Consider the following 22,474-nt stretch of genomic DNA (forward strand, 5'->3'; position numbering starts at 1 on the left):
GCTAATTAAAGCCCATACCTAAGGTGACAATAGCGTGTGTGTTTATGTTCCCTTTACAAAGCCGCCACCCACCCTGCAGTGAAACAGAAATTACGTTTTTGTAGTCGTGTGTAACATTCTTTCACTTTTTTTTCTAGGCCATGGTTTAATATTCCTTCTACAAACGTGACAGTCAAAATTTATGGGACTGCTGTCTACACCTTGGCAGCTGTATTTAAGAGGAGCAATGTTGCCATCTAGTGAGCATTTAAAATATGCAACATGTGCATTTCTGTGCACATACCATCAGGACACTGTATCTTACCATCATTACCTGCTTAAAAATGACAATCAGAACATTCAGATTTCAATTCTGTGCTCAGTTCACGTGACAAAACTTAGAACTTCAGCTTGTTTTACAAATGAACTAAAAATATGCATAGAACGGTATTAAAAACAACCGTATCTGTAGCCTACATTTTGAAAGCATCATAATATAGTTCTTTAAAGTAAGAGAATTTCTAATCCTTAAAAGTGTATAAAATGGCTCCTTTTCTGCAAAGATGAGAATGTGTTTTTGCATGAACAAACTTGACAAAATATGTTCATTCTACTGAGAATCACAAAAAAGCAGTTAGAAATCAACCATTTGTAGCAGTCAAAATATGTAAAATACCCTATCATATATCCCATATATTACCATATATCATGGCAATCTTTTCAGGAGTAACATTGTGCTGTGAATATTGTCAGATTAGAAATCACACAGAAAGATCAATGTAAATCTTATGGTGTGATGAGTACTGAGACTTGCTGTTGCTGCCAGTTGTAAGAATAGACTTTTGGCTGGTTCCATGTGTATGCTTTGGAGCAGCAATGTCAATTGCAGAAGAAACATCTTTCTGCAAGAAACGGTCAAAAAAGGAGGACTGGAGCAGGTGCTAGTGCACAGAGGGCCTGGGATGTGTGAAAGAAGTATGTTGTCTTCCAGGGTTGTGGCTCACACACAACCCACAAAGAGTCAAACTGCGGGTGAGAATCAAGAGGTCAAGCCAGTGATGCTTTAGGAATCACTGTAGTGTATGGAAGTGGAATACCATCTGCCAAAATTGCTATGGTTTGAATTAGTGGTTAGTTGTTGCTTTCTTCCTCATCTTAAGTTCCTTTATGGATTTAGTGTCAACTTTCCTGTCAGTGTTTTTGTCTGGTGTTTCTGGGCAGTCAGCACCAACAATTACAAGGTAATTGTACTTTCTGAGAGCTTAACCTGGGGTCCATGTTGTATTTCTTTGTCGTCCTGGACAACACTGATTGATTGTTCTGTAATCCTAAGGCGCAAGGTCAGAAGTTTGGGGTTACAATTTTTTTTCTTTCCCAGTACATGTGCAACATCCTAAGTTTGCCTTTCCAAGGCTACAGTCCAGTTTTTCACACTGTGTGCTTTCTGTCTGATAGATTTCATCACTCACTTCATGCATTTCACTATTTCCCACTTTATTCCTGAGAACAAGGTAATTCTGCTTGTTTTGCATTTTGTGATGCTGTTTCTACCTTCATAGGTAATGATGTCTTTCATCAGTCCATTCAGCTTTTGATATTTTATTTCACAGAACAGCAACAATTCTTTTATACAAGAGTGGAAAGATATGAGAAAGAATTCAAGTGAAATGCTTGAGAGAGTAACATAGATGTGCATAGGAAAAAATTCAAGGTGACAAGACATAGGGCTTAGAGACAAATGCTGAAACTGATTATCAGAACACAGATTTTATAGTGCAGTAGTCTTTAAGGAATGAAAGTCACATGTAAATGGGAATAATTAATACAAGATATTAAGGCATGAAGACCTTGTGTTCCTTTTTGACTGCATGGATGTTTATCTTTTGATCAGTGAAGACTCTGGCATTGCTTATGATAACTAAATTATTCCACTTTCTGACACTATACACTAGCATCACTTTCATCCAACTCATTTTCCACACTGCAGGAAAATAGAACTGTTGTAGAATGTTTGTCATTACTTTTTAACATGTTTCAATAGATAGATTGCTTAAAATCTTTGTAAAAAGTTAATTTGAAGACTGTGACAGTGAAACAAATACTAAAAGATATGTTAACCTCTCCCAGATTTTTGCAGGCTATGACAGGACAAACTTACAAACCTGGTTTGAAACTAGTAATATTCTAATTATTCCATACATATTTCTCAGTTTAATAGAGAACAATGTCCAAGTAATGTTTGCTTAACTATAAGAAATGGAACCACTTCCTTGTTTCAGAACAGTTTCATTTTAATATAAAGAGATCTCTGTGCAACCTGTGCTGGAAGAAGCTAAGAAACAGCTCATCTCAATAAATTTGTGATAATTATACGGTGCCTTTAGAGTCCATTTGAACTCTAATTATTTCCTTGGTTAGTGCTTTTGCTGCCAGTTAAATGATTTCTAATTTTTGCTAAATTGGCTGAGTCCCAGGAGAAATATTACTAAGTAGAGACCATGAAGCATTTATAAAAAACCTCTAGGATCTAACAGAATTCTGGGTCCATCCTCTAGGTTCCGTAAGATAAGGACTTCATTCCGTTGTATTGTCATTTCTACTAATTTATTAGCATTTTTTTGAAAGGCAAAGCACTGATTTATTTTGAAGGAGAGGGAGGAAATAGAGAATTCACACGTGTAACGTTTAGTCTTTGTGAAATCTGTTAGTGACATTAATCATTCAATAACTTAAACATAAGGAAAGGTTATTCCTGAACTAAATTCTAGCACTTCTAGTCTCATATGAGTGGTTTTATGTTTTTTACTATCTTTCTAGGATGCATATTGTATAGTGTTACAAATTTATTAAATAAATAGGGGTTATGAAACTTGCTTGTTTTTTAAAGGGAAATACTTTTTGCATTATGGCATTGAGAATGCCACAGACAGATGAGAAATGGAATGAGCTTTTTGCAGCCACTGAGGAAAAAATGTTCCTGTTCTTCTGGAAAAAAAAAAAGTATCAGGCTTTATATCCAGTTCATTTTGAAAAATTGAGACTTATTATTCATGTTTAACAGCAACCACAGAGGTATTTTTACCTTATTACCTGTGTCAATGTCTCTACAACTGTCAAAGAATTTCTTGAGAATAATCTTTCAATGATTCAGTTTTCAAAAATTTTCATTTTGTAGTCATAATTAGTGTACAAAAATAGCGTACCCTTGAATTAGCGTACAAAAAAAACGTGTTGATCCAATGTTGTCTTGCCAAGTTTTTGAACAGGTCCTAGAACAGAGATTTTATTTAGAATGCCTGGCTGGCGTTTTGGTAGGTGTACAAATTGATATGTATGCTTACAGCAGCCAGCCAAAGCTGTGATGTTACTGCAGCATTAATTCAAAGTGGATCCCTGCAAGAGCTCAACTTAGGATATAGGCTGAGATAAGCTCTTAGCTACCCAACTGGATCCTAAGGGTAAGTGGCAAATTAAAGATTCATTATTCATTTTAATTGAAGTAGATTATCAGTGTTTTAGGAGGCACACTTCAAAGTTTTTCAGTTCCCTGTGCAAAAGAAGGGAATGCTGAGAAAAACTAGAGTCTCTCCTGAGAAAAGAGAGACAAATGAAAGAACTAAGGAGCCTGTAGGAAACAAATGCTGCTGTGGATAATTTCCACTTAGCAGGCCAAATTCATAGCTGGTGAATGCTGTATGCACTCCATGGATTACATCCATTCCCCACCAGCATTGTATTTGACCTCAAGTTGGAGTTTTTCCTCAGTATTTTAGTTGGACATCTCTGAATTATTGCAAGGAAATGCCTGAAAAAAGCAGGACTGATTTATCAGCTGATGGTAGGTCCTTGTGGGTCTGTGGGATGCTGATTTTGATTGCTACTATCTAGGTTGCCGTGTTCAGTTTTCTGTATGTACTGGTATTTAAGCAATTTCTACTCCACTGATGCAGTAAATGTTTGAGCAATTGTAGTCTTTGGAGAGAGTGCCTTTTGTGAGGTAACTCTTGAAATCTAAAATAAGAAAGTACAGTAGGAGGAAAAAAAAAAAAAACTAGGGAGAGAAAAAAAGAGCCTGCCAGAGCAAGCAAAACCAGAAACAGAAAAGGCTATTTACTGTTCTGGAAGTGGTGAGCTGTAGTCCCAGGTTTATGCGCAGCTTCTCTTCTCTTGCAACACATGCTTTTGGCCTGTTTTACTGATGAAATAGGACTTTTGCAGTCTTTCTGTCTCCCCAGTTGTTCTGTCAGGGCTGTACCGTCATTCTTTAAGCTACTCTCCAGCTCCAATGAAATGAAGCAGCAGTCTCAGACACTTGAGTTCCTGCAAGTTTTGGAGAAGAGACTACTCAGTAGGCAAAGGAGACAGACAGCTTTAGGGAAAGGCAGAAGCCACAGCCCAGTCCCATGTTCACCCCCGAAGGCAGTGGCTGATGACCACTCAAACTGAGCAGACCGGTCGCTCGTGCACATACATGATGCCAGTTACCCACCCAGACTCTGGGGGTGGAAGGTCAGAGGGGAAGTGGCAAGTGATACTCGATGCATCTGTAGGGATCCAGGTTTGCTGCACTAACTTCACTGTATAGTGTACTTCATTGGGCAGCCCTCAAAGCTCTTGGTTCTGTGTTCTGTTTTAGGTAGGCCCGGCCAAATGTAAAAGCCATTTCTTTTCCTGAAACAGCATTGATCTCTCATGGTCCTCTTTAGCTTCCTGATGTACGATTTTCAGCTTCTTCTGGACATCCCCTACTATGCATTAGACTTTTTTTTTTTAACTGCTGCATTGCCAAACCCCAGTTAAATTATCTACCCATCGGTCTGGCACCTGTAAAGGCCTCACCGGGATGGGCAGCACACCCTGTCCTGCACAGAGCCAGGGCCAGCCTGACCTCTCAGGTTTCTGCTGTCCAGCCATGCCAACAAACACCATCTGGATTTCCTTGTCCTCTAAGAACAGATGAGTCTCTACAGCTAGAATAGTGGGCCGTTAGAGAAAGCCAGTCAGAGACATGCAGGACAATAACGAAACATTAAGTGGACATTCCATGATGTATTTTGTTTGAGCCTTTCTGGTTTTTGAAACCCTCCTATTCCTTACAATTATTGACAGTTTCCTTGATTGAGTATGTTGTTTCTGGTTTATGTCTATGGAAGCAATACTTTCTTCTAGATTTTATTTTTTTTTAATGAAGCAGAGCATTTGTAGAAAAAGTGTCTGCTTTTCGAGAAAAAATTTCAAGGTACCAATACTAAGAAATCATCAAATTTAGAATCAAGCTGTCTAATGCAAATATATCCCAGTGTACACCAGAGTTTGGAAACTGGGAACATTATTTTCTGTGGACCATTTTTCCCAGACCTAGTCATCTGCCAGGATGTGCTGTGATTTTCAGGTATCATGTAATATCAAGTGATCATGGTAGGAGATTTAGCCCTAATGTACTAAAACCCAGTATGTAGGCAAAAGGGGAGGAGTAAAGCACCTGCATTTGTGTTTACATACTGTGGCAGATGGATAAGCTTTACAAATCCTGCAGTTTACAGGCTGGTGGTGTACTGTCATGCAGGCTCAGGAATTCTTTCCATTGGAATTATTAATTTTCACTCAACATTTGGAGCAGTTGATGCTTAGAAAATAAAATGTTGCAGACTTTGATTCTCACACCGATGTGGCCAGAATCATCTCTTTTGTTTTCCTTTTCATACAGCAAGCCTGCTGTAATTTATGTGAAATGGAAGCCGACAAGAATTCAAATAGGAATGCAAGTTCACATTGAAGTCACAAGAACACAGTTGTCTTTTGTAGTCCTTAGAGTCCATCCAGTCAGGATTTCTAGTTATGTACATGCAATTACCCAGTGAAAGGGGACCCTTGAAATCTATGGTCCAAGATTTTTGAAAACAAAATCAACTAAAAGTCAAGACTTGATACGTGAAGTAATTGTAGTGGACTCTTCTAAGCCTGGAGGACAAACATAGCTATTAGATGATCACCCTTGCGGGGTACCTCCACAGGCTTTAGGCCTTTGCATCAAGGTGGTATCTCTTTTCCTGTTGTGTGTAGATGTTCGCTTGCTTTCCTTGTTGTCAATTTTTTTCTAGTTCTGTTAAAAGAACTAATCTGTTTAACTTGGTGGTCAGCATATTTCAGAGCTGCCAGGTCTCACAGAAACTCATATATTTTAGGTACAGCACAGTACGTGTGATAGGGGACGTTTACATCAGATGTCAGTATATTGTTCCCAGTGGTTTAGGAATGTCATTCTGCTTGGAATTTGCCAAGATGTGTACTGAACTCCAACTGCATTAGCAAAATGATGATAAAATCTGAAAATTTAGGGGGAAATTCAGGGGTAAAAAAAAGGCCATGGGCTGTGAAAGCCTTTAAGAGTGACATTGTTTGCTCTGCCTGTGTTGGATCTTCTGTTGCTGGACCATCTGAGAAGCCAAGACAAGTGTATACTTCTTCTTCCTTTTGCATCATGTCAGCTCTGCCACCCAGTGTATGCTATATTTGTATAAAGCTTCTTCCAGGGACTCCAGCATGGAATATAAGTAAGCAGCCTCCTCTGCTGAAAGAGCAGTTCCCTTCTCATCAGAGACCCGGCGTACCCTTTCCATCACACACTCGGCCTTGCCTAGCCTGCAGCACAAGAGTTTCAAGTTTGTCCTGCACCTGATTCCTCTTCGGATGTTGGCATTCAGAGCTGCTGCTTGCTGCGATTGCCCCAGGCCTTTGCACATCTAAATTGGTTTTAATGTCATCTCAACATAAGCATAAGTATGTAAGGAATAGGTGCATGGGGTAAAACACAGGATACCATCCCTAGAAAGCCCTGGAGAGTTTCTCAGCTTTTCTTTCCTAAGGTAAATACATAAATGCTAGGAAGAGGTGGGGAGCTGAGGAGCTTCGCAGTAATGTAGAACTGCTAATCAAATATATTTTGAAGTGAGTGAAATCAAAAGGTCTTGTTTTCAGATTGTTGATATCAGGTTAGAAATCTGTCTATGCAGTAATATAAAATTACATGAGACATTCATTGTAAACGAGATGCCCATTTATCCTCAAGATTTTTGTTACAAAATGCAACACCTTACCATCAGAGATGAAGACTTGCATCTAACCTTCCATGAAAGAACAGTGGGTAGATCACTGTACTAATATACATTCTTAGTTATCGTTAGGCCGGAGTCAATTCTTCCATCAGGAAGCCGAAAGATAGTGTTGACCTATAAAGAGATACCTGTACGAATTCAATTAAGCAGGTTTTATTTTTCCTATACAGACCTGCAACTTCTTTATCTTCAGCGCCTTTCCACTGAGTCTCAGTTTATTAACTGTGAGAGTAGCACAGGCATCTGTCTTTCAAACAGCACTCCTCTAGCAGTGTTTACAGGGAACGTATGCTTCTATGTTCTTTTTTCAGCTTTCCTTCTTGCTGGCGTTTCTAAGTTCAGTCAGTATTTGGCCAAAGAAGCAGTCTGATTTTGGAACTCCAGGCTCCAGATCCTTACACTCTGTGCAAACTGTTGATCTGAACAAGTAAACGATGGCATACCTAGTTCTTTCTACTCCCCCCATGCTTGGGTTTGGCTAATGCATTGTCAATGTCCTTTTCCCTTTTTTGACAAATGTTTTCTGTGCAATGCCCATTCTGCCACAAGTGCTTCAGTTCACTTCTGTGGCTTCAACTTTGTTCCTTTGTTTGAAAGTTTCTTGGCTTAAGCAAAGTTTTCAGGCTGAAGCACTGAGCTTCATTAGATGTGTAGGTCCCAAAGTCACAAAATAGGAAATAATCAGTTTTCTGTAACGTTTTATTACAACATTTCAACTCCTAATGCTAATGAATTCATGTTAGAAGTTCTTGTAAAAAATTTTTTTAATCCACTCAAGTGGCCTTAAGGGCAAAGAAGTCTAAGAAGTTTACTCATAATTTCAGTGTGTTTCCAGGGCAACATTGAATGCTTCTCTTTCTGCTTGCATCCTGCATTCCATGTTGTGAAGTAGTTTCTAAGGCTGCAATTTCAGCATAACTTCACGGGAGGCTTAGTGCTATATGTAAGATCTGTGTCCTCCATCAGTCCTTCTAAACCCAGGATACTAATTTTAGCTTTTGCCCTTTGCTAAAACTGGTCTCCGTGTTCTTGCTCATCACATTCAATCAGAAATTGATCCAGCTTAAAACTCACTTGCGAAAAAAGACCTGTTTCCTCTTCTTTTATGAGTCACACCAAGGTAATGCAAATGTTGATGTCAAGTTCAAGCAGTCAGTCAATTTCTGAGAGACCTGGCAGCTCTGAAACATGCTGACCACTGAGTGCAGCAGATCAATTATTTTAGTAGAACTAGACAGAAGTGGACAATGAGGAAAGCAAGCAAACACCTACACACAGCAGGAGGAGAGATACTGCCTTCATGCAGAGGTTGTGGCTTAAAGCCTGAAGAGGTACTGTGCTGGGGTGATAATCAACGGCAGTGTTCCTCCCCTTCTCCAGGCTAAAAGAGTCTACCAGTTAACTGCACAGGCTTGGAGAAGACAAAAGCAATTGGGTAAACAGGTTCTCCAAATGAAATTTATTTAAACATATTAAATCACTTTCAGAACAAAGATTCTGTGTAGTTTCACAAAAATCATTGTTATTTTCATCTACAGATCCACTGTTTTATCAAGATCATTTGGTTTTGGGTTGAATACTGAAATAATTTGCAACAATCATCTTCAGAAATAAAAACATGAGAAAGGTAGCATCAAAAAGAAAAGATTAATTTTCTTAAATATGTGTTTTCCAACAGCTTCAGTGTTTTCAGCATTTTGCTGTTGCAGATCACTGTTCACTGTTTCATGCATGCTACTTTTTATTCTCCTTTTTGCAGATCGAATTGCACAGAATATCATTAAATCTCATTTGGAGACATGTCAGTATACAATGGAGGAATTACATCAGCTAGCATGGCAGACCCACACATATGAAGAAATAAAGGTTTACCAGAGCAAGGTACAATCCTATAATATGCTTTTTCTTCTGCTTGAAATTGTTAACAGAGTAATTTATTTGACAAGAATATACTGATGAGTTTCATATAAGTCAAAGTACACTTCTAAATATCTTTGAGGAACTGGTTGCTGAAAGCAAAGCAGTGACACTTCATAAAAAGAAGCAGCAGCATTCCAGCATATTGGGATGTCTGCTAATGTTAAAGCTTAGATATGGTCATGGAATCCAGTTTTCTGTGCTTCTTATCACAGATGTAAACCTCATGCAGAAATTCAGTTAACTTCAATGTGATTATGATAAGATCCTCTGTTGCAAGGATTTTAAGAATATAGGACAACATAACTTTGTTTCCTTATAATTTTAAAAACACATCTGCTTTTTATGTGAATAACAAATACCTGTCACTTACAATGGACAATAGATTATAACAAACAGAAAGTACTCCTTAAATTGAAGCTGTTCAGTATTGGGTGGAAGAATGATCTCATTACACTACATTTTTGTTCTGCTTCTGCGATTCTCAGGTCAAGTTCAGTCTGTTTTCCACTGGCACCTCTTCAGATGTAGTCCAGTCAACAGGAATCTGTGTGCCTCTTGCACTGGCTTCATTAGCGATGAGTCTTCGGTCAGACTTCAGTTGGCACATTAGCTGGTCATGTAAGAGACAGGAGAGAGTCCAGCTTGTTCTTTGAAATCTGAGGGGCTATGCAGTATCAGCAGGAACAAAAACACACCACAGCTTGCAGAGCCATGAAATGAAGAACATCCATTTACATTTACACACATGTGTGTGCAAGGAAAATGATTATCAAGAAGTCAAAATTTTTATGTAATCTGTGTTCAGATACTTTAATTACATAATATTTTAAATTTCAAACTAGGAAAAGTATTCTATTGAATAAAGTAATAGCATCGTGCCACTTCTTGCCTAAGAATGCTATGGAATGTTACATTCCTTGTGCCACTATTAATCTATTCCTGCAAAAAAGCTAACATTTGAGCCACATTTTAACACTGGGCAGTGCATTCTGCTCCTTTGCAGAGGCAATGCCAGAGCTCAGATGACTGGGGCAATGGCTTGTGAAAACAGCCTTCTAATGAGAATGTTGGGTACCTAGAGAAGAAGAGATGGCTGCTAGCTCTGCCTGGGTGTGGGGATGGAGTGTGGGGAGTCCTCCTCTATGCAAGGCCACCTGAAGAACTTAATACACGCATGTACCTGCTTGCTGACCGCTTTGCTTTTCCATGTGTGTTTTCCCGGAAGACGAGAGAAGCTCTGTGGCAGCAGTGTGCCATTCAGATCACCCATGCTATCCAGTATGTGGTGGAGTTTGCAAAGCGCATAACAGGCTTCATGGAGCTCTGCCAGAATGACCAAATTCTTCTTCTTAAGTCAGGTGGGTAAACACTGACCAGGCTTGAGACTGGTTTAGCACCCAGCACCCTAGAAATGTGTTCTCCTGTCTTTTCCTGCAAATCATTTTAATTTTGAAGGAGCCCTAATTTCAGTCTGTTTCGTTAGGTACATTAACCTTTCTGTATTTTTCCACATTAATCATGTTACTGCCTTCTGATCCCCTTCCCTCTACAGTCAGTTGTGGTTATTAAGTACACACACACACATAGCCATTGCAGAAACTGCAGTCTCCAACCTGACATGTGGTGGAAGGAGCCTGCAAATTGAGCTGGTAAAATCAGTCATCTGCCACCCTGTAAAATCCTCACTTGTCATTAATGAAACAAACGCAGGCTCAGTGGGGCCTGTCTCTGTGATCATCTTTAATCTTTTTAATGAGACTGCAGAAATACTCTACAGCCAATGCACAGGAGGGAAAGTTCCTGCTGGTGGCCAGTTGCTTTCAGAATAAATGAGAGTGGATTACAGCAGTGTGCTCCAGCCATGCTGTCTGTGCATGCCAGGTCTGCATGTGTGTGCATAAAGGCAGGGGAAAAAGGCTTTCGCTTCTTATCAAGAGACTCAGTAATTTCTGTCCTCCAAAAGAATCATTACAAGATTTATCATAACTATGCAGTAACACTGCCAAGGCCAGGAGGACAAAATGGTATGACTGAGTGTACCACAAGAACCACAACTGGTAATTAACTATATTTACCCTGTCATATCAGTTTCTTGCTCCCTCCATGTGTAAAAGGTAGGATGCTGTGTGAGGCAGCTTGTTAAGACTTAAGAACTGCTTCTATTTGAAGAGAGATCCCTTCACTAAGGCTGAAAGCCTGTGTGATCCAGCACTCCATACACAGAAATCACAGAATATTCTGAGTTGGAAGGGATCCACAGGGATCATCGAGTCCAGCTTTTCAGTGAATGGCCCATAGGGGAACCAAAGCCACAACCTTGGTGTTATGAGCACCATGACTGTGTCTCAGTCTGCGACTGGGCTCTGATGATGGGCACAGGTGCAAAGGGAAGTGATACAGAGAGGCAGGGGAACACACAGACAGTTTACTGGGAAAAGGGGGTTATAGCACAAAAACTGGTTTTTTTAATCTCATACTAATCTTGAAAATTCTACAGATGCCAGCGCATCCCTAGGAAACTTTGTGTGACTGGCAAAGCTAACAACACAACTGCACCATCAGGAAAATATTTATTTCACTCTGCTGTTGGAAAACACTGTTAAGCTGTAGAATGTAAAAATATGTCAGGTTTTATTTTCTCTTGCTGTCAATGCTGACCAGGAGTTAGAAAATTAAGACTTTTCTCTCAAAAGCATGTCTGCAGAAGAACCCTCAGATTCAGAGTTTTATCTTACAGGAGATCTGGATTTAGTTAAGGGATCTTAAAATTTTTCCTTCCGTTTTTCCAACTGCTTATTTTTGCGGTTAGGAAATAATATGCAAAGATGAGTAAAAAAGAAGCATTCCTTTCTCTATTCAACAACCAATAAAAAAGAGAAAAACAAGAAGTAAAACCTATTTTCGGGGTGCTGTTGACAGCACTTTAATTTTTATTTTCTCTCTAAAAATGCTTTGTGATATCTCCCTCTCCAGCTGAAATAAGCTGGGATTTTTTATGTCTTAAACAAAGCTGTTTGTTGTTGCTGCCTGTTCCGAGCTTCCCCTCCCAAAGACACGTGCTCCTGCCCATGTGCTCCGAGCTCCTTTGTTCCAAGCGCGGGCAAAGCCAAATGTAACTCAGACTCTTCAGCAGTGTCTCATTGGCCGCTCACCCTGGGTCTGCCCCCAGTCCGCCCCTTTCCCCTTCTCCGAATAAAAGATGGTCGAGGGGAGGCTCCGCCCTCTCTCTCAGCTCAGCGACTTTCCTGTGAACATCTCTGATTGTCTGTCTCATTTGAAAGCTTCTAACTGCAGGGAATTGAGCGGGCAGGGAGCTATATTTCTCCCTCTTTGCTTCTGCTGATGGTATTTGCTCCGCAGCTGATTCAGGTACCGATTCTAGAGCTACTAAAGTGCTAGATCGCCCTTGCTACCTCTCAAGGCTGCTCGGGGCTTTCTAAGGCATTGAAATACAAGTGCTAGCCGGTATAAAGCTGAAAAGAGACCTTCCACAGATTGTTGTTATTTAAAAAAAAAAAAAGTTTAATTATTAAAAAGGAGTTTCAATAAATGAGTATTTTTCAGGATAAAAGTATTTCAAACTAGAATTATTGGCCCAGGATCTAAATTCAGAGTCTGTCCAAGGTGCCAATTTTCTGCAAAGGGTGAAAAAGTCAATCTAAAGAAAAGGTGGTTAGACTGGACCAGAAATGATCCCTTTCTATACTCAAAGCAGAGAGAAAGACTTTTTTCTCTCATTCATAGATGTGTAATCTAGATGTCTTCAAAGAGTGTCTGTCCCTTCTGATGTTTTTAATGACTGATGGCTTCCTAAATATCTTCTTGAGATTTCCTGTATGCTGATGTTAGGCAGTAATATCTGGTACCTTTGCTCTTTTTTTTGTCTCATAGGCTGCTTGGAAGTGGTTTTGGTGAGAATGTGCCGTGCCTTCAACCCACTTAACAATACTGTTCTGTTTGAAGGAAAGTATGGAGGGATGCAAATGTTTAAAGCTTTGGGTATGTTGCACTTCTTTTTTTCAGTGAATTGCATCAAGCCACATAGCAATAGATTTGTCATTGAGTGAATTGTGACTCACAATGGAAATCTCCAGTAAATGCAGAATCCCCAAGTCTCCAAATGTCTAGGCTGGAACAGAAAAATAAAAAACTGGTGACTCCATTAGCTGCTAGCAGTGATCGGTGTTTTTCTGTAATAAAAAAACGAGCAAGAGGTTTTTTCAAATAGATTTCTTGCCATCTAAAGTTTTGATAAACCATGAGTTTATGGCAGGAGCTAAGCTGTTTATCTTTACTGTTCAGTTATACTTGATGTATCAAATCCCTGCCACTAATGTTGTCCTGAAGAAGGCAATTTTAGCCCCAGCAATGAGGAGACTAAAATAATGAACGGGTATGAAACATAGATAACGACTTGCTTAAAATACGGTTTTGCCTAAAACTTTTAAGTAAGTGCATTTAGAATCATTTATTGAAAAAATTACTTTGTTTCTCAACATGATGTTGAGTGCAATCTGAAATGTTAGTAGTGAAATGTATGTGTTTTGCACATCCATCAGACTGATATTATCAGAAATTGATTCAGGACCAAAGTCAAAGAGAGATATTTCCTTCAAATGTATATATTTATCATATAGATACATATTTTTGTTAGTGTGCATCATAAATATAATACTTCTTGACAAGTTTAAACCATTTATGAATGCATATTGGTTGATTTACATTTATCTTTATGATGTTTTTTCAAATTTTATTAAATATTTGTTCTGTTAATTGGTAAAATTATATATAAAGTTTTTTTAGGGCTGGTTCTTCCTCCTCCTTAGATTTAATATCTGTTTAGAGATAGCAATTCTTTCCTCATTGAGAAAAGAGTACGCTCGTCTAAGTTGTTGGTGCACTTTTTGTATTTGACCCTAACTCTTGATGATTTTTGACTTCAATGTACATTTTAGTGCCATTTTCAGGTTAGGTGGAATTTTAATAGTTAATGAAAAGCACTTGCTTTGGCAGTACAGAAATTAAGTCACAACTTTTTCTGACACCAAAACAATCCCTGCAGGTTTAAGAGCTGATTTCTAGCATTGGTTTTGTCCCCTTCGGTCTGCAGGTTCTGATGATCTGGTAAATGAAGCATTTGACTTTGCAAAGAATTTATGTTCCTTACAGCTGACTGAGGAGGAGATTGCCTTGTTTTCATCTGCTGTTCTGATTTCACCAGGTAATTTTTCATTCCAAACACCACACTGATTTTTTCTTCCTCTGTATCCATCTCTAGTTCTACATACTTAAATAGCTGTTTAAGCTGTATCAAATAACATTAAGCATGTATTAAGCAGTGGAAGAATACCTGAATTACCCAAGTATACCATCAGGAATTACATATACTGGAAGTAGATTCAAAGTGTAACAGACATGGATCAGGTTTGTGTGGACAGGGAGTGCAGGCTGGCCTTCCTCCAGGCCACATGAAGAGAAGCATGTTACTCAACAGGTGCATGTTCCTCCTAGGTTTTTCAGGGAGCACAAATTTCACCACCCTGAGTAGGTTATATAGTCCATAACTATGATGCGCTTTTTCTTGGGAATGAGAACATAAGCAGTAAAAATTAGTATGCAGTCCTGTCTGAACTTAGTTCCAGGTGAGAGGTAGTGATTGGAAGTGCAACATGCTCTTTTTCATGTATTCATATATCATAACTCTGCACAGGCAAGCATGCATTTAAGTGAGTGATGCCTGGCTGACCCCAGAGGAGACTTCCATGATTAAGTTGACTGAGAGGGTGGAGCTAGTAAACAAACTCACAGTTTAGTGTGGGATTTTTAAATATGGCTCAGAGAATGTAGACACACAGTTTCATCTAAGGGTAACCTCTTGAAAAGCATTACAAAAAAATCCACTATGAATTATTTTTCCATCTTTTTCTGCTGAAGACTTCTAGGTCACTTTACACTTCTGCACATCTGTGGTAGAGATTATGTTAGTCAGAATTAGACTTTCACAGATGGTGTCAATATTCATTCTCATCATTAATAACACCTATGGAAAGGACTCTACTACTTTTATTTTCACTTTGAGCAGTTCTTGCCATCATCTGCTCAGAGGTGAAATAGTTGAGCCAGTGACTCTTCATGGTGTTAGGCCAAATACTGCAACTACAACCCTCCAAACATCATCAGTTTCCACCTCAGAGGTGTCTCAACTGTGTATAGGGGTGAGAGCTGCCTCTGCGCAACCCCCCAGATGTCCTGACTTTCTCTGGGACAGGGGATTTGGAATGTCCCGATGGGTCTCTGCCCATCATTCCTCCCTCAATCTGAAAAGACCAAAGATGGGAGGGTGGCAGAGGGTGCTAGCTCCTGGAAAAAATTAGATGGAATCAAAACTCTGATTAATTTCTGCAGTTCTGCATATGTCCCTTTAGTTTGCAAGCAAGAGGATACATGCAGTGTCTCCTGTTCCATTAAAAAAAATTTTAAAAGGAACAAAAGTTTTTGGTGCATGCAGACTGCTTATTTCTGTAGTCTGTGAGCATGTGTAACTAGTCATAAGACACAACAAGAAAGAAATGATGGGCTGCAGCAGCATGTGCATGAGTGAAAGCAATCTTTCTTCCATAAAAAACCTCTACATTTGGATTGTGTAAATAACTCCTATTTCAGCTGAGCTGCTATGTTGAGACAGAGAAAATAGTTCAGAATGAACTGAAGATTGAAATGTGCCATTTATTTTCTTACAAAAACAATAACAGTAAACAATAGAGAAAGAAATATTTTCTTCCACACTTGATGTTCTGGCTCCTTCACAATAAAGAGTTTCATCATGGCAACGAATGTAAAAATTTAAAAATAAAGCACTGCTTCACAGAAGTGCCTGCACCAGTCCTTTCATCGACTAATACAAGCTTATAGAGATTCCATTAGGAAGTACTCATATTCCGGTTTCTTTTCTGCAGAAGTCACCACCTGAAAAGTGATTCATGCGGCCTTGCTCTGTTTAGGCAGCTTACACAAACCAGAGCAGTCCACTGGGAGTAAAGGCACCTAAGAATATCCATGAGTAACATCCATCAGTAGTTTTGCAAAGGTTGCAACGGCCAGTGTCACCTCCATTTTCCATCTAATTCAGAGGACAAATCCAGATTTTCCATTTAATGGTGGACATAACCCCACTGCTTGAAGGTGGTTCTCTAACTTGATTTCTCCTTTCAAAAGCTGAAACGTTGTACAAATCCTGTAAAAGTTGCAGAGCCATCTCCACCTGCAAACATGCAGAAGAGCCATGTGGCAAGACAGGAACATGGCTTCCCGCATGTGCCAGTCTGTCTCCTGAAAGTTTGACTTACCATGGTTCTTCTTTCCATCTTCCTTTTTGCAGAAGCAGATCTTGTCTGTTTCTGGGCTGTCTCTCATCTTCTTTCCTACACTATTCTCTAGCCTAGTGGACTGTACTCTTTGAAGATACACAAGTTCAAAACCCAAGAGGAAAAGTACAGTATTGAATCACTGCTTCTTATATCCTTTATAGGTAGTAACTGATCTATTGACTTTTCCCTGCACTTCTGTGTATATAGCTAGACTTACCTGTGAAATCCTAGCCAAATTTACAGACAGTGTTCAGGTGGTAGAAACCACACTTTGGGAGACAAACTCAGCATCCATTACAAAAGTTTTACCTAGCTCTTGTCATGAATTTAAGAACTCTTGTGTAATATACAGCATGCTTCATGACAGGTGAGTGATAAACCTGTCCTTCAACTGCCTCAGTCTATTTTTAAGCTTATTCTTGTGACAGAAAGGTAAACCTTTAGTGACTGGTCTCTACGATGAAATCCTTCTAGCCCAAGTCTACCACAATAGGCATTAATTTAACACTATTGAAAGACCAGGTTTTACAATAACATAAAGTTTGGCACCTAACCTGTGAAGTCTAAACATTACTGTGTGCTTGTTGTGTAGAAAGTGCATGTGCTCTCAGCTAATTCTGTTTCTACGGCCACTGATGGCACAGGATCCTTTGGCTTGCCTTCTGGGAACACGATTCTCTAATATTTGCAAAATGTATTTTCTTTTCCTGATCATCTGTTAAGTAGTTGAGGTTTGTTTGTGTCTCTTTCCACAGTATTTGACTCTTTTTTCATACACCCCTCCCCAGAGACAGTGAGACAAATGCCAGAATTCTGCTACTCCTGTGATGAAATGTTGTTCAGTTCCAGCCTGTGTAGCATGTGCTCACTGAAGCGGTTAACTTAAACAATTTCTATGCTTATTTTAGTGATGGGTGAAAGAAAAGTGAAAGAGTATTTTCCCGAACTTCTCAATTTTTACATGAAAATTCATGCCTGTGATAAAATAAATTTTCTTGTTTCCCATATGAAAGCTCAAATCTATACCCAAGAATTGGTCTGAGGAGGAAATTGAAGGAGGAAATTGAAGGAGGGAAAAAACAGTTTGCAGCTTGGGAAAACAGAAGGTTCAATGGTGCTGCAAGCACACGTGGATTTGGATTGTCTTGGGCTCTGCTACCTCTCTCTGTGTGTGTCTCCAGAGCTATGGCTTGTGAGAATATAGATCTTAAGGACAACCTCCTGCACCTGGGGTTTGAGTCCAGTAGAAGCCATATAGGCTTTAAAACAGCTGTGTCTGTTGCTGTTAATTCTTCCAGATAATCTTACATTTTGTGTTGTTTAAAAAGAGAACATTTTTAAATAATGATAAATTTGCACTTTGCAATTATTTTGAATTTTTAAAGAAATTCTTTTGAAGAAAGCCATTTCTTTTTATTTAGAATACATTTTGTCTCAAAATGTTAGCCTAATAAATAATGAGATATATTATATTTTGATGTTTAATTATATTCTTATTTTCAAAGAACTATTTTGCTCAGTAAGTTTATTTATGTATTAACACACTGAGATAACATGACATGTTTATCACGTAGCCAGTTTGAAATTAGAAGAACACTCATTGTACCAACAGAGAATAATAAAATGGTTGAGCCATGTTTCACTTCTATTCCCATCTTCATGCCTAACATGCTGTTTTAAACAAAGAGATGCATGGCCAACACTGTGTTCCTGTATGTTTTGTATGTGTTAATGAAGTGCTCAGGTGATCCTTTAATGGGTTAAGACACTTTGCCTCTGAAACCATGTCTTTAATTACCATGCAGTCTTTCCTCATGAGAAGTATGATTCCTGTAATACTTGCCAGCACAGTACCCTGTGTGCACCATGAGCATGCCCCACATCTGTGCATTCTCTACCTTTTGTTTTCCTCTCAGATCGAGCCTGGTTAATAGAGCCAAGGAAGGTCCAGAAGCTTCAGGAGAAGATTTACTTTGCACTTCAACATGTTATCCAGAAGAACCACCTCGATGAGGAGACGTTGACAAAAGTAAGTTCTTAAAACGAAATGCCAAGCACTCCCTCAAGCATGACTGTTCTCTTCTTGCAGGAGTTTCCCTATGTATTGCCGCATTAATGTAAGCTAAAAGTAACACACTATGTGCTTGCCGTGTGTAGAAGATAGGCTTGTTTGACTCTTGTCCCTGTTTCCTTTTACTCCATTTTTCGTTCAGTATACCAATAATTTTAATTTATACCCTGTAAAGAATGAAACTGCCTTAAAAAAGTACTTATTAAGGCTGTTCTTTGTTAAATGCATTTTTGGCCCTTGGCTAAAACTTCGGGGGCAGCTGTCTTTAGGCTCTTATGGTAAGAACAATGTCTGGTCCTTTGGATGGGTTTTGATGAAGCTTAGAGTATAATTTTCAGTTACTCAGCAAGATACTAACATAGTTGGAAAGTGTAATTTATACAAAAATTTGCTTCCACCTATTTCCTTTTTTTTTTGTTTCAATGTCTTACAGTTAATAGCCAAGATACCAACAATTACTGCACTTTGCAACTTGCACGGAGAGAAACTGCAGGTATTTAAGCAGTCTCATCCAGACATAGTGAACACACTGTTTCCTCCATTATACAAGGAGCTTTTCAATCCAGACTCAACCACTGGCTGCAAGTGAAGGGGATAATAGAATTTTCACGTAGTCATGGAATGCATCACTAGTAAGACAAAAAGAAATGTTTTCATGAAGAAATTATTAAAAAATGTCACTACTGCAACACTAGGAATGTCCTGCACTTAATAGAATTATTTTTCACCGCTACAGTTTGAAGAATGTAAATATGCAACTCTGAGTGGGGATGTCTTTTTTCTCTTTTGTTTACTTTTTTTTTTCTCATTTTTGAACTGACAATGAACATACAAATATAGGACACTGGGTGTTACCTTTTTTTTTAATTTACTTTTATTGGGGTATGTTTTGGGAGACAACTGTTCCTAGAATTTTATTGTAGATATACATGATAATAGAGCAGTACTTTGCAGTATTACTCTTGCTGTTTATTGTTAAAATATAATTTAAGAAAATTCCACTTATTAGACTGCCTAGTTCTATGTTTTTAGATAGTTTAATGCATGTGGAAATTTGTAGCTGTCTCGGAAATTATGGTGCATATATGGAAGACACACACATATATATACACATACATATACATACATGTATGTATGTATGTATATATGTATGTATGTACTATATGCATACATGCTGTAACTTAAAATCACATGCCTACATTTAACGGATGCTCAACCCAGCTGTCATATATTTCTTACTCTCCAAGTAATGTAGTAGAATTACTTTAAGATTTGCTTGATTTGCAAAGCAGTCAAGATTTGCTTTGACAGAGTTAAATTGTCAGCTGTCAATGTGTAATGACAGGATCACTTCTGAGATGCGTGTAATGTAGTGCATGTGTGCTGTGTGTAAATCAAAAATCAGGAATGTATCAGTGGTGCAAAAGCCTTGTCTGGATGGTTTTAGTAAAAAGAGGAATAGGATTGGGTTTGGTTTTTTTTTTTCTCACTGTTACAGGGATAGAACATATATAAAAGTGAATATAGTAGGACCTGATCTCAGTAAAATATCTGAAACATGGAGTAAAAATGTAGACAATCCCATATGTACATTTTTCTGATTCCACACATGATTTTGTTTTACATAGACACTGCCTTGAAAAGTAGCTTCAAGTCTTGGTTTGTTTTTTGCTGAACTCATTAGAAAGATAGGCAGTAAACTCAGTGAAAACCATAGCAAGCCTAAAAATGTATCTCTGAAGAGGAAGGAAAGGAGTGAAGGAGGAGGAAAGTCAAAAGTGAGTGAAGTCCATGGTTACGAAGGACAGTGTAATTGTCACTGTTTCTGACAGTCATCATCTAGATGGGACTGCTGGTTTCCATTACGTACATACATCTGTGTATGTTTTAAACACATGCATATATGTATGTTTATCTCTATGTATATAACTGTATATATATATGCATATATAGGATTTATTTTAGATGCATTTCAGGAGTGGAGCAAAGGATTGGAGCTTTCTTTTCTTTTTGTCTGTCTCTGAATTGACTCTATGTGCATTTGTTTGCAAAACCAAAGGCAAACACAGAGGGGAGTGGAACGCTGCCATGGACTTAGTCTTATAGATTAGGTTTAATCAGCAGTCATTAATAATGTATCTGCATTCTGCCAGTATTACAAAACACAGACGTTTTAGCTATGAAAGAGGGATTCTGTTTCCGCTACATCTCTCTTTACCACCACTTTTACGCATTGTGAACTTTTCCAGAGAAGTCTCCTCCTGGGGTGCCAGCAGAGGGCATAGAGTGGAAATAAGAAGAAGGAGGCAGTAGAGAAGAAGGGAAGTGAAGGCAGGATCACAAGCAGATCCGTTTCTTTATTTCAAACCATGCAAAAGCCAGTGCAGTCTGAGGCAAGGCAAGGGGAGGCATGCTGGCAGGGAGGCCAAAGGGCCTGCCTGTTTGCCGGGCTCATGGAGAGGCAGTGCCACAGGGAGCCCATAAGGACACAGGTGGGCCCTACGGTGGTTGAAGAAACTGGGTCTCTTGTGGTGATAACTTAATGCCTTGTGCAGCTCTGGTCTCAAGCTTCTCTTTTCTGCATGAGCAAATAATTCATGGGTTATTTCAAGTACTTTTTGGAGCTCTCCCTTGACTTCCATCAGTCAGTTTGCAAGTTTGCATACATATTTTGTGGTAGAATTGAGTCTAGAGAATATCACTATTTATTTGTTCTGTTTTAGCAATTCCAGAACCAGGTACAAGAGTAGTTACAAACTCTCAGCTAATAAATGTTTCTGTGTAGGTACATTACAACTTAGAAAAAAGAAAAAAATCTGCCCATCAAATTTAGTTGTGTCGAGAATTTTGTTGCAAATGTAACATACTCTTCAAAATTGCTTAATCCTATAGAACAGCGATTACTGAAGTACCTTTTTTTGCTCCAAATTCAGAGCACATTTCTCAAGTGATTACATTAAAATGTCTTCAATTAACATAATAAAGCATTGCTCTTGATGCTTCTTTATACCACTCTATCTGTAAGACTGACATTTCTTTATAAGGTGATTTACCTATTTGCAGCCCTTCTTGCATGGCAAATCGAAGAAAAATATCTCAAATTTCAATATTTCTATATCAAAAAAACTTAATGTCTACATACTGTTTGTGCAGATTTATCGGGGAAAAAATGAGTCAAACTGAACTCTTGAACTGCTCAGTTTTAATTGCAGGGGATTCATGATTTCGTTGTCTTTCCCAACACGAGAATACACACATATTGTTTGAAATATTTTGTAAATCCATTTTCAGTATATCAAAAGCATATATTCAGCCAACCCATAGAAATATAGATTAAGTGATACATACTACTGTTCATAGTGCTGCATAATAAAGAGGTTTGTCATGTTTATAAATAGTCCTTTACAATTATGTGTTACATCTTGAAAATGTTGCTTCTTCTCAAATAAGCTAATCACTCCTTGGGATTTTTGAAGTACTTCTCAGGCAAGATAACTAAATGGAAATCACCAGTGAAAAACACACTAATCATTATCTGCAGGGCTTTTAATCCTTAAAGCACTGTTCTTATATCACTACAATATCATGACCTTTCCAATCAGTAGTGATTACCATCACATTTTAAAGATGTGGAAATGAAAGAAAAAAGGTTAAGTGACTTGTCAGAGACCAAAAAGGTAGCAATAACCAGTTTAGAAATAAAAATCGATTCTTGCCTTTTGTCCTAAAACTTCCAATACTCTGGCATACAAGATCTTCATTGCCATTGATAGGCAATAACCTCTACCAAGAATTTCAAATATTGCCAAACAAATTTTTGTTACAATTCTTACAAAATTTGAGCAAATAGCATTGTTGTTTATTTGGAAAATGAAAATTCATTTTCAAACATTATTTATTTATGGAACTGTGCTGTGGTAACTGCAATTATATTTTATTTAATTTTCTGTCATTTGGAATTGGCCACACAGGTATAATACCTCGTTTGCCCTTCATTGACTGTGTGTAGAACAACACATAAT

The 22,474-nt window shown here is 38.4% G+C and overlaps 1 protein-coding gene across 1 annotated transcript in view; it reads left to right on the top strand.

Annotated features, from left to right (window-relative positions):
• The window catches only part of RORB (RAR related orphan receptor B), a gene marked incomplete at both ends in the record, with an annotated part of 125,317 nt that extends 106,276 nt beyond the window's left edge, over positions 1–19,041 (top strand). The window contains 6 exons of the mRNA XM_082301658.1: positions 8,854–8,975; positions 10,240–10,372; positions 12,906–13,013; positions 14,125–14,235; positions 18,298–18,410; positions 18,886–19,041. Of these exons, the coding sequence (XP_082157784.1) occupies positions 8,854–8,975; positions 10,240–10,372; positions 12,906–13,013; positions 14,125–14,235; positions 18,298–18,410; positions 18,886–19,041 (743 nt within the window). The remainder of the gene's footprint in view (positions 1–8,853; positions 8,976–10,239; positions 10,373–12,905; positions 13,014–14,124; positions 14,236–18,297; positions 18,411–18,885) is intronic.
• Between the last annotated feature and the right edge of the window lie 3,433 nt (positions 19,042–22,474).

This window comes from Coloeus monedula (genome assembly GCF_965178545.1).
Source record: "Coloeus monedula genome assembly, chromosome: Z".
Lineage (NCBI taxonomy): Eukaryota > Metazoa > Chordata > Aves > Passeriformes > Corvidae > Coloeus > Coloeus monedula.